General features: G+C 38.7%; 1 protein-coding gene across 1 annotated transcript in view; it reads right to left on the reverse strand.

The window, feature by feature from the left end:
* The window catches only part of LOC114668767 (store-operated calcium entry regulator STIMATE-like), a 45,156-nt gene that overhangs the window by 17,440 nt on the left and 14,175 nt on the right, over positions 1-13,541 (reverse strand). The window contains exons 3-5 of the mRNA XM_028824697.2: positions 10,295-10,390; positions 9,954-10,075; positions 77-189 (exon numbers count right to left, since the gene is read on the reverse strand). Of these exons, the coding sequence (XP_028680530.1) occupies positions 77-189; positions 9,954-10,075; positions 10,295-10,390 (331 nt within the window). The remainder of the gene's footprint in view (positions 1-76; positions 190-9,953; positions 10,076-10,294; positions 10,391-13,541) is intronic.

Consider the following 13,541-nt stretch of genomic DNA (forward strand, 5'->3'; position numbering starts at 1 on the left):
GCAAACAGCATGAACTACAAATGTACTGGTAAGTGAAGCACTATTGGGAGTAGCTTTGTGCAATCCAAACACTCACCTTCTTCCACTGAGGAATGAGGAGAACAAGGATGATCATCACTTTCTCAAACATCATAATCAGGATATAAAGAGAACACTGTCCCACCCAGGCACTGCACTGCAATGGGTCACCTAAAGAAAACAGAAATCACAACCACAACTGAAAGGTATCTAAGGGCATTGGGAATAGTGTGTCAGCAAAAGGGATAGAGAGTTCTTCTAGTCAGCTGTGCTGTATCCCCTTGCTCCCCAAGCTTCTCTTTTCTACTGTATGATTTCTTTTAACAGCTAATATTTATATTCCATTACAGGATTTTTTCTTATAAATTCTAAAAAATTTCATGTTGCTCATTTACAGAGTAGAGAAATTGCTATAGCTGAGAGCTTCAGTTTATTAAACTCTACAAATCATTTAAACTGTAGCAAAAAGTAGGGTGCTACCACCATTTACAGGTGTTTTCCCTTATTAAAAAATATTCTAAGCAGAAACCTGTTAAAATGGCATTGTTTAATTACTGCTTTTTATGAGTGTTATGAACAAAGCGAATCTTTATTCATCTATGTATTTCTAGCAAAATGACACATGTACTGCATTTCCACAGTAAACTCTAATCATTGTGGCAAACGGTTTTAACAGTGTTTCAGATACTACATAAGGGAAAAGAAGTAAAAATAAAAAACAACAAAGAAAATGGAAATATATTAACAAAAATCAATGTAAACATGCTTGGATTATATTTATAATATAATGCTAACTTGCTCAATTAAAGTTTATTCACTCTTTTTATAATCCAAACAGTAAATTGGTTATTCAAATACTACACATCCCTAATATCTCATCTAGACACCTTTTAAAAATTGTAAAGTTCCCACTTCAATGAACATGTGTTAGATTAACTGAAGACTCTAAACTGACCCAGTATAAATGATATCAGGCATATGCTAAAGTGTGAACTATGATGGTCTCAAGCCCAATCTAGGTTGCATATGGCCTTGTGCTCAATGAAAGATATTTACATTTAGAAAACACTTTTGTAGACACTCAAAGAACTTTACATAGACAGCAGGGGAGCCACTTCAACCCCCACCAATGTGCAGCATCCACCTGGATGATGTGACGACAATCATTTTTGCAACAGTATGTTCACCATGCACTAGCTATTAGGTGGTGAAGGGGTGAGAGAGATAGATAGCCAATTAGGGAAAGGGCACAATTTAGAAGTATATATCCTACTCTTGCCTGGGTATCTTTTACAATCGCAGAGAGTCAGGATGTCAATTTTACATCTCATCTGAAGGACAGCACTAATAATTTTTTTGTATTTTTTTTTTTTAATTTTACAGCACAGTGTCCTTGTCACTGTACTGAGGCATTGGGAGCCACACACAGTTCACAGGATAAGGCTTCCTGCTGGCTTTCCAAACACATCTTCTAGCAGCAACCTAAACCTTTCCTAGATGGTCTCCCATACAATTACTGGCAAGGACCAAACATGCTTAAGGTTCACGTGGATTACCAGTTCTAAATTGCTGGTGCTAGGGCTGCTGGAAAAGATTTTGGGATAGGTATTTGCCACCTTCCGCAAACCTCAATACTAATTCAGTTCATTCTTTGTACTTTACTGGTTTTCAGATAGAAGAAAGACCAGTCACACTGCACAGCAAAGTTATTGCTTCTTGAACACTGCTGGGTATTTCTTACAGATTTTTAAGTGCTGATCACAAATATCACATCAAAATTTACATATAATTTACCGTTTCAGAGAAATCTTCAGTTTTGTCATGATTTTTTCTTATATTTGTACCCAAACATTTTCACTCCCGTAAGTGACTTATCAACAGCCTGGGCCTGGGCATGTCCAGGCATGGAATCAGGCCAGGTTGGAAGCTGATCTGTGGAAGCTGACATCCTGAGCATGCCTGGGCAGGTCTGAACGAGCTTGACGCTGTCTCAGCATGCTATAAAGGTGGCTTACATACACCGATCCTGCTCATTTGGTTCATATAGATAGTCAGTGTGTATGTAGAGTATCAGTATAGTAAAGTATTGTATCTGTAGGAATATAACAGTAAGTAAGCTTAATGCTATAGACGTTTTGGTGTCGGGCGATATGTCTCGTCAATGTCGTAACAGCCACGATACAATCTGCAATATATCTGTGGTGAATATACACTTGCGCTTCAGAGAAGTTGGATGACTGCTCTTGTGAAGAAAGCATATCATCTGTATTTCGGCTGCAAAATTGATGATCAAGACAAGGAATGGGCACCTCACATTTGATGTGTGACATGTGCTGTCAGTCTTGAGAGCCTGGCTCAGAGGCACTCGAAAGACGATGCCGTTTGCTGTTCCGATGATATGGCGAGAACACAAAGACCATGTGATGGACTGTTACTTCTGTTTGATTAATATGTCTGGTTTCTCTGCCAAAAACAAGAAGTCAACTGAATATCTTAATCTGCCTTCAGCAATGAGACCCGTGCCACATGACGACAGTCTTCCAATCCCGAAACCACCAGATGATTGGACCTTAGACGAACCAGATGAAGAAACTGCAATGCAGGGTACGGACAGTGACATTGACCCGGATTTTGAACTGTGTTCATCAGGCGATCCACATCTGATAACACAGTCCGAATTGAACGATTTGGTCAGAGATTTGGGTCTGTCAAAAGCAAAAGTTGAGCTGCTGGGTTTGAGACTGCAGGAATGGTGTTTAGATGTCACCAGGTACGAAAATTTCTGTGCTTCGAGGCTGACATCATGATATAACCAAATTTTTTGCACAAGTCGACAGTCTCTGTTTCTGTTGTGACACTGAAGGATTGTTCTCAGCCTTGGGTTGTGATCACAACCCGGAATAGTGGCGCCCATTCATTGATTCATCAATGTTAAGCCTGAAATCTGTTCTGCTACACAATGGCAAACGTTTATCCTTCAGTACCTGTTGGCTATGCAGCACACATGAAAGACATGTATGAGAATATGCTGAAGCACGTCCAGTATTGCAGGTACAACTGGAATATCTGTGGAGATCTTAAAGACATTGCTCTGTTACTAGGACTGCAGCTTGGCTATGCAAAGTACTGTTGTTTCATCTGTGAATGGGTCAGCCTTGCCAAAGAGTCGCACTATTCTTGACAGAACTGGTCACTCCGTAAAAAGTTTAGTTCCAGGACGGAAACATGTGGCACATGAATCGCTTGTCGACCTGGCTAAGATTTTTTTGCCTCCTCTTCACATAAAACTGGGACTCATGAAGAATTTCGTGAAAGCACTGAACAAGGAAGGCGAAGGTTTTCGTTATTTAAGACAGACGTTCTCAAGAATAACTGACGCCAAGATCAAAGAGGGCATTTTTGTTGGCCCCCAGATCAGACATGTTATGAGTGACAAGAGGTTTGAAGATCTGTTAGTTGTGCCGGAAAAAATTGCCTGGAAAGCCTTCAAAGACGTTGTTGACAATTTCCTGGGGAATTACAGAGCCCCAAACTACATTCAGCTGGTAGACAAACTTCTCAAAGCATACAAGACAATGAAGTGCAACATGTCACTCAAGATTCATTTCCTCCACTCACATTTGGACTTCTTCTCCGCAAATCTCGGTGCTGTCAGTGACGAACACGGTGAAAGGTTTCACCAGGACATTGCTACGATGGAGAAACGATACCAGGGCAACTGGAATCCGTCAATGCTTGCGGACTACTGTTGGACACTGAAACATGATGCACCAGACATTGAATATAAAAGAAAATCAGGAGCAAAACACTTTTAATTCTGTTGACTTTAATAGCTTATGCTAAACATAAACGTGACTAAATATGTTATTGTTAGTAAACATATAAATATCTATTTCTCAGAGTTCCTACGTGATGCAGTAAAACCAAAACTATATTTGTGTATACCTAGTAGGTACCTGTCACAATCAGCAAAAACTTTTCAGGAAGCAAGACTTTTCAAAAAAATTGCTGTGCAGTGTTGTCGGTATTAAATGGCACCGATAAAAAGGACAATGGGAAGAAAAGAAAAACAATTGATTCAAGGGGAAGCTAATTCTTGGTGAATTTTGTGCCATGTTCTCAGTGTCAAATGCAGAATTCAAAATAAAATCTCAATACTAGACAATGCTGTTGTTGAATTAGTAAGATTTATTTATCTAGCTTTTCTGACTGGTTGAGATACAATCCGAGTAGGTTCAGCTTATGTACACTGGCAACTCTTAATTGGTCTCATGTGAATGTGGCATCAGTAGGTAGTACTGACTTTCTAACCTGGATGGTATCTGATGTGTCCCTGTTGCAGCTAAGATAGGCTACAGTCAATATAGTAGGATATGATGAAGACCTGCTCCTTCGTGCAGATAAATTATTTCATAGAACACATTTGAACAACTTAAGTCCTAACTAAAGGAGAGTTTTCTGCAAATAACTGACATTTATCATGGTTGGATGCGTCCTTTGGGCAGCCAAATTTGTATGAGTGCAGCTTTCAATTATGTCACTGATTTATGTTCAGACTATGTCTTCCCGGAGGCATAAATGACTATTTAGAAAATTCATTAATAGAACTTGTATTACTATTATGATGGTCTTTGACCATAAACAGATTCTACTCTCATGTTCCAGAAGTGTATGATTACTACACAGAACAGAATCTCTCTCATAAAAGGGAGACTCAAGTCAAAAGCAAAATGCCAGAAGGGATGATGTAAACCTATTAATAAGGTTCCAGTTTATTTTTAGTTCTTTTAAAAAGGGCCCAAAGTAAATTTGCTTCCTCCTCTTCCGCTTATGCAACAGTTAGCATACAGTTTCTGGAAATATGACATTCCTGATGTCAAGTATAGAGAGCAGGATGCTGAAACAATGTTTATAACAATCTTTCTGAAAAAGGGGACTACATTCACGTGAGAGGTCTAGTGTAATATTTCAGCTTATTTATTACAAGTGAACCAAGAAAGACAGAACACAGGAACTGACTTATTGTGCCAACAATTTTGGTCATATTTTAGGGTCAGGTATGAAAGAAACAGGACAAATATATATGTTCAGTAAAGCCTTAAATTTCCTTCTATTCTGCCATCTAAACTTTTTTTTTTTTAACTTTGTCAAATAGTTAATAGTCTGTTCTTTGCAAATGAAAAACATGGTATGTGGCCCTTACAAATTCAGTTTAGTACAGACATCTATGACATAAAAAAAAAAAACCAGCCACACACACCTTTGTATATTTACTGCTTCATATTCCACGATACTTGTTCAATAGACAGATAGATACTTTATTAATCCCCAAGGGGAAATTCACATACTCCAGCAGTAGCATACTGATACTAAATAATGATTAGTAGTAGATTCAAGTATGCGGTACAAAATTAAAAATTACAAAACTCAGCATACAACTACTGCTCACCAATATACTATTCCTTTCTTTTTATTTAAATATTGAAATTTGAATGTAGTTTGATTTGCTGTCAATAGGAATTAAACTTTTCATGTAATGGTGGATTTTTTTGGTGCTGTCAAGTCATCTAGTCTTACGGTCATAATGTGCAAAGTAAATGCATTTTCTTGCTAAAATGATGTTAAATCAATACTCCTGGAAAACCTGAGCCGTGCACGCACAGGAAATGCATTCACATGATCAAGTTTTTGAATTGAAGACAAACCTCTTAACCCTTATTCACTGGTTGAGACTCCTGTCTACAATTCTAAAGCCCATTCAATCAGAAAGTTCGTTTTCTCTGTTCTCCATGAAAATATGAGATTAAAACTTTTAACATATAAAAAATATTTTGGGGGGAAGTATTTCTTTAAAGTACAACATCTTGTATTTTGCCATTACTCCACAAACAATTTTTCTTAAATAGACAGGCAACATTTTTTGCAAACATGAACTTTAAAGCTAACAATTACTCACACTATAAGTTAAATACTAGTAAAACACGTTTGTCCAGGTGAGAAGATGCACAATTTGCTGTTATCAATTATGTGCTCTTTGGTTCCTGTATCTTGTGCATATATTGATTAGACGATACTTAGACACATAATAAATACAACAGTTATAAAAGCATGTGCTAGAAAACCATAGGAAAGTTTAGGGTTTATTGTTCTTTGTCTAGCAATTTCTCAAATTTAAGATGTGCTGAGCTGTTTGACTTGCCACATTACTGGCTTGAACCAAGAGGCAGTTTTTGAGGTCAGTGTGGGAAGAATGTGTAGAAGTATGAAGTTCATCCTATGAGACTGTTGTCATGGGTAAAATATTGACTAACAGAAGACAGGTGAGATATGTGTGGATTTGATTGAAGGCCAAGAGGCCACCATAGGAAGGGTATTAGCCCCTACTGTTTGATACTCCATTGGCTCAGAAATGGCACAGGGACGTGTGAAAAAAGAGATAAATATCAGGGCAAATAGACTGTCTTTGTTCCAGTCCAGTCATTGCAGCCAGAGGTCCAGTCAGAAGGACTAACAAGCTGAATAATGCAAATTACCTTCAACCTGAGCACTAGGCACATTGGGTGTCCAGCCTTTGATGAGAAGCACGGTTATCCATCCAGGTTTTAACTGGAATAAATGCCACATTTACTGTACATGTAATAACTTTTCTAGAGCTTTTGCACATTTTAGGAATTAAGGACATTTATATTTTTAAGACTTATGAGTAAGTAAACTGTTGTATGCCACTGCTCGATTCCTGTACACTAGGGCTGCAAAATTAGCCCAAAATAAGGTTTGAATATTTCAATTAAAACTAAGTAAATATTTGAATGTATACAAACTTAGGTTAACAGTTTTGGCCATATACATCCAGGATTGAACATTTTTTTTTATACATTATTACTGTAACAGCCACACAGTAAGAACAAACACCAGAAACAAAAAAGCAGGCAACTGTTATTTAAATACATGCAACAATACGCTTGCTCAGCAGCGATATCAGTTAGGTGCTATAACACCCATGCAACACTGTCATAACCACTTCGAAATTTGGAGAGGAACCACAACTGAAATTACTCCATTACTCATCCTGACAAAATTTAAACAGGTTTGATTTTGTCTTTAGTCGTAAATAAATATGTATTCATTGAGCTTAACTTTTTCCTTTTAGTCACATGGAGAAACAATAAATACTGCATTGTACTATCAATAATTTTTATGTTATGTTAAAGTGAAAGTCTGTATTTTTTTTTCTTCTGTATCCGTCATTCATCATGTATTTCTATTCATAAACCTTTATAAAGCTAATTATTGCTTTTGATAACTGTTGGTAGAATTAAACTGACAAAAATGTCTACAACAGTTGGTGAATTGTGGCTGTGGTGACTGGTCCAGACACAGACAGGCGGACACTGAAGGTTCAACAACCAACACACGTTTATTATACAATTTCATATTTACAGTGCACGCAACCCAGTGCCCCTGCACCATTCACCCGTCAAGTCCTGGCCTCTCAAAATGCCTTTACTCGTCTTTGTGACCGCCTCCACTCCTCTCCTCCAAGCTCCGTCCTCTTCCACCCGACTCCAGCCATCGAATGGAGGGAGGCGGCCCCTTTTATATTCACCCGGACGTGTTCCAGGTACCTCCCAATGAGCTTCTGCCAGCACTCCCTGGTGTGGTGGAAGTGCCTGCTGTGCACCTGGAAGCACTCCGGGTGTCCTTGGTCTTTGTCCCCCCAGCACTTCCAGGTGTGGCGGAAGTGCTTAGGGCCAGGGCTCTCCAGGCATTTGGGTGCCCCCTGGGGGTGACCACGGGCCCCTATAGGGTTGAGCTTTCATGCTTTTTTTCCCCCGTGGTCCCCATAGCCACCAGGGTGGTTGCCCCCTCGTGGTCCAGAGGAGGTGTAATCCCTCCTTCGGTCTTTCCGGGTGTCCTGGCTGGGTACCGCCCCCAGCCGCTTGCCACATGGCATAGAATATGATAGAAAAATTTTACTTAAAATGGTACTTGTTTTTAGAAGTTTCTACATTGTTATTTTTTATTCATTATTAATATATGTCGTTAGTTTATAAGACACATCAATATTTTCTGTCATGTTCTTACTTTAGCTTGTCTTGTAGGCAATCTGAAGTTGTGGTTACCTAGCTGGATTAATGACAGCAGGGTCGGAGTCCACCTCTTTTTAGACCCTTGGGCAGAAAGCTCTGCAAGTTGTACTGAATTGTTTAACTTATGTGCTTTAAGATAGTGTTCATAATGATACACATTTTTTCTTTTTCATAAAAGCACATATTATACACGCGTACATATATATATATATATATATATATATATATACACACATATTATACATAAACCACTCAGGTCAAGCTGACTTGGCGGACTATGGTTTAGTTTCTGCTAAGTATAAGTGTCTCTGATGACATCTAGTGGAAAAATCATGAATAAACACAAACTGAAGTAAATACTATGCCCTTCTGAATGGAGACTTTAAACTTCTAATTATTTACCCTACCCAAAACAGATGGTAGTAAATAAAAAAAATATGAAAGGCTCTGCAATGGTATTAAAAACAGGAAAACCTTTGAAAAATTCCCCCTCACTATATTTCTCCTTGCAAACAGGGTATAAAACAGGATTACAGACAGTGTTTTGTAATATTTTTACGTATGACTGCTTACCTAAGTTAAACCTGCTGATATGTATTACTCATAAACCATTATCTTATATATTTACAATGAAATGGACATTCATTCATTCATTTACTGCTTATCTGGGATGGGGTTGTGGAGGTAGCAGTCATAGCAGTGAGGCCCATATGTCCCATTACCCACCCACACTTGCCAACTCAACACCTTGTGATCCCAAGGCTTTCACAGGCAACCTGGGAGATATAACCCTGCTAGCGAGCCCAGGGTCTTCTTCAGTCTCCTCCCAGCTGGTCAAACCCGTAAAACCTTCACAGGGAGGTGTCCCAGAGACATCTGTATTAGATGCCTGAACCACCTCAATTGGTTCTGCTTGATGTAGAGGGTCAGTGGTAATAATCATAGCTCCTCCTGGATGTCTGTGCTTCTCACCCCATCTCTATGTGGGAGCCCAGCCACCCTGCAGAGAAAGTTAATTTTGGCTGCTTTTACCCACAATGCCATCCTTTCAGTCATTACCCAAAGCTCATGACCATAAGTGAGGGTAGGGATGTAGATTGATTGGTAAATCAAGAGCTTTGCCTTCTGGCTCTGCTCTTTTTTCACCACTACTCACATGCATACTAACCATTGTGCTCGCTGCCCCAATCTGTCGATTTCACCATCCCTTTTCCGCTTAAATGTGAACAAGACCCCAAAATATTTTAAACTCCATTATTTGAGGCAGTAACTCACCTCTACCTCAAAGAGGACAGCCCACCATTTTCATACTGAGGACCACAACCTCAGATTTGGAGGTGCTGATCCTCATCTCTCCCGCTTCATACTTGGTAGTAAACTGTCCCAGTGCATGCAGGAGTTCATAGCCTACTAAACCCAACAGAACCACAATGTCTAAAAAAGGCAGTCATACAATTCTAAGGCCACCGAACTACACACCTTGCACACCCTAGCTGTGCCTTGACATGTCCATGAAAATCACCAACAGGATAGGAGACAAAGTACCACCCTGGTGGAGACCCATATTCACTGAGATTAGTTCTGATGTCGGTCCCATATCCACTGAGAATGGTGCTGATGTCTTTCCAAGAATACAGACATTACTGCAATTATACAGGGTGCGAAAAGATGAAATGAATATTCTTTGCATAACTCCCCTTTAGGATTTCACACAACTAAATTTTATTAATATAACTGACGAAACCAAAAACAAAACTGAAGAAAAACTCCTGCTGTGTTACTGTTTTATTCATCAGCTAACATAATACTTTCAAACTATCCAGAGAGGTTAAAACTTCACCTTACCATACTCTCCAAACCGAAGTGATTCCCATCGCTGCCACTCGACTACACTGCTGACCAGGCGCACACCTATATAGATGAGCAGCATCCCCAGCGTGGCATCTAGCAGGAAGTTAATCAGGTACCTGTGGGTAAAACATGAATTGGGAACTTTCCTGCAAACTGAGAGATCCCTTAAGGATGTAGCACACATATGCTCAAACATTCAAACTCAAGAGTTTATTATGAAGTTCATTTTCATCTTAACACGCTACAAATATCAGCATGGAGTCAGTTTATAAAATCAACTCTATACGCGACTTGAAGGTATGAACACTATGACCTCACTCTGCTGGCTCACTTACAGTGAACAGGGATCCACCTCTGTCAGCTCCGACAAGTAAACATTGGCAAAATGTATGAAAAGCATTCCAATTGCTTGTTTCGACGTGTCCAAAAACCTGTAAAGCAAAAGAGAGGCATGCATTTTTAACAATCTTTGCTCACTGCAGTTGTGTTCTACTAAAGACTTCAGAATTCAACAGAAAAATCATCCCACCACCACGTTTACTAGATTAATCTTTTTACTAAATAAGAGGAATACATTTTAAAGTCATGTAATCTTTACTATTTTTGCTTAATGTGATATTCCATTATCATCACAAATGTTACTCACACTTACAGTCACATGAAAAAGTTTGGGAACCCCTCTCAGCTTGCATAATAATTTACTCTCAACAAAAAGGATAACAGTGGTATGTCTTTCATTTCCTAGGAACATCCGAGTACTGGGATGTTTTCCGAACAAAGATTTTTTGTGAAGCAGTATTCAGTTGTATGAAATTAAATCAAATGTGAAAAAATTTGGTTCCCCTTGTCATTTTGCTGATTTGAATGCATGTCACTGTTCAATGCTGATTACTTGCGACACCAAACTGGTTGGATTAGCTCGTTAAGCCTTGAACTTCATAGACAGGTGTGTCCAATCATGAGAAAAGGTATTTAAGGTGGTCAATTGCAAGTTGTGCTTCCGTTTGACTCTCCTCTGAAGAGTGACAGCATGGAATCGTCAAAGCAACTCTCAAAAGATCTGAGAACAAAGATTGTTCAGTATCATGGTTTAGGGGAAGGCTACAAAAAGCTATCTCAGAGGTTTAAACTGTCAGTTTCAACTGTAAGGAATATAATCAGGAAATGGAAGGCCACAGGCACAGTTGCTGTTAAACCCAGCAGGTCTGGCAGGCCAAGAAAAATACAGGAGCGGCATATGAGCAAGATTGTGAGAATGGTTACAGGCAACCCACAGATCACCTCCAAAGACCTGCAAGAACATCTTGCTGCAGATGGTGTATCTGTACATCGTTCTACAATTCAGTGCAATTTGCACAAAGAATATCTGTATGGCAGGGTGAAGAGAAAGAAGCCCTTTCTGCACTCATGCAACAGACAGAGTCGCTTGTTGTATGCAAATGCTCATTTAGACAAGCCAGATTCATTTTGGAACAAAGTGCTTTGGACTGATGAGACAAAAAAAAAAGTTATTTGGTCATAACAAAAAGCGCTTTGCATGGCGGAAGAAGAATAGCGCATTCCAAGAAAAACACCTGCTACCTACTGTCAAATTTGGTGGAGGTTCCATCATGCTGTGAGGCTGTGTGGCTAGTTCAGAGACCGGGGCCCATGTTAAAGTCGAGGGACGGATGAATTCAACCCAATATCAACAAACTCTTCAGGATAATGTTCAAGCAATAGTCACAAAGTTGAAGTTACGCAGGGGTCGGATATTCTAACAAGACAATGACCCAAAACACAGATTGAAATCTACAAAGGCATTCATGCAGAGTGAGAAGTACAATGTTCTGGAATGGCCGTCACAGTCCCCGGACTTGAATATCATTGAAAATCTATGGGATGACTTGACGCAGGCTGTCCATACTCGGCAGCCATCAAATTTAACTGAACTGGAGAGATTTTATATGGAAGAATGGTCAAAAATACCTCCATCCAGAAACTCATCAAAGGCTGTAGGAGGCGTCTAGAGGCTGTTATATTTGCAAATTGAGGCTCAATTAAGTATTGATGTAATATCTCTGTTGGGGTGCCTAAATTTATGCACCTGTCTAATTTTGTTGTGATGCATATTTTCTGTTAATCCAATAAACTTAATGTCACTACTGAAATACTACTGTTTCCATAAGGCATGTCATGTATTAAAAGAAAGTTGCTACTTAGAAAGCTCAGCCAATGACAAACAAAAATCCAAAGAATTAAGAGGGGTTCCCAAACTTTTTCATATGACTGTATTTAACTACATTAGACCAAAGACTATTACAAATGTTTATTATTGAATAAGGAGACACTGTGTTTTGCACAAATAATAAGTTTCTAAACTGTAACTACATGGATACATTCTTTGCAACTTCACTATAGTTTTTCCTCATGTTTTTCTTTCCCATGAGGTTTCAGGAGCATAAATGAGAGCATAAATACGTGGGGTAAAGGAGTACAATAACCAGCTATGGTGATTTGTTTTCTCTATTCGATAAAATTAAGCTATGTATTTTATTGCATTTTTGCTAATCACTGCATCAGACAGTGGCAACATGTTGCATGTTGGTTGGACATACGAAAAAGAACTTCAATGTGTTTTGTATATATGACAATACTAATAATACAATATACATCTACACTTATGATACCCACTGAATCAAGATTACTGCAGTTTTAAGAATTCGAGGCAGCAATTTTCTGTCTGGTACAATTAGTTATAAACACTTTTTTAATAAAAAGTTATGTCAGTTAACTATATGGTAGACAAAAACTCATAATGAAGCAAATTTCGAAACTCTATTGTATCTGACAACATCATAAACAAACAGCAAAGTGAAGTCTGGTGAGTAACTTCATACAAGTACAGTACACAGGTAAAATTCCATTATAACAAATATCTTTACAACAAAATTTTCATTACAACGAAGTAATTTTATGGTCCCGACTGCTTCCCCATATGACACGAGTCTATAGAAATCTCGCTACTACGAAGTACATTCAGCAGATACTTTCATTACAACGAAGTGCACAAAAGACCTGGAAATGCCTGAATGAATCATCCACAGAGCAGTTAGTTCTGTGGCCGCAGCTCAGTTGTGCACAACGATCCCCAAACAGAAACACTGTAATTTTTTTTTCTTTCTTCGAACTTTACTCATACTGGTTTTTTTTTTTTGCCTTTTTTGTTTCCTGTGGTTTTCAGTGATACCTTTTACTTATTGCTTGTCAACATTTGAAAAACATCCACTGGAATTTAACTCATTGTCACCCTCCTGTAGAAACGGCAGACACGGAAAAACAATAACAGTTCATAATAGAAAAAAAAAACTTGAATTTTTTGCAGCTCTCGATTGCTGCAAAAAGAAACAAGATGTTGCCAGTGAATTCAGAATTTTGCCATCAACACTATCAACTTTCTTGAAAGACAGAGCAAAAAAAGTAGAAAAATCTCGGGTTGCAAACGTATGTGAACTGCTGCATTTGAAGAAGTCAAAAAAGCCATTTTTATGTGGTTCAGTGATGCTCGTTCAAGAAACATTCCTATTAAAGCGGCACTCATTC

The sequence above is a fragment of the Erpetoichthys calabaricus genome, chromosome 18 (genome assembly GCF_900747795.2).
Source record: "Erpetoichthys calabaricus chromosome 18, fErpCal1.3, whole genome shotgun sequence".
In the NCBI taxonomy this organism is placed as follows: domain Eukaryota; kingdom Metazoa; phylum Chordata; class Cladistia; order Polypteriformes; family Polypteridae; genus Erpetoichthys; species Erpetoichthys calabaricus.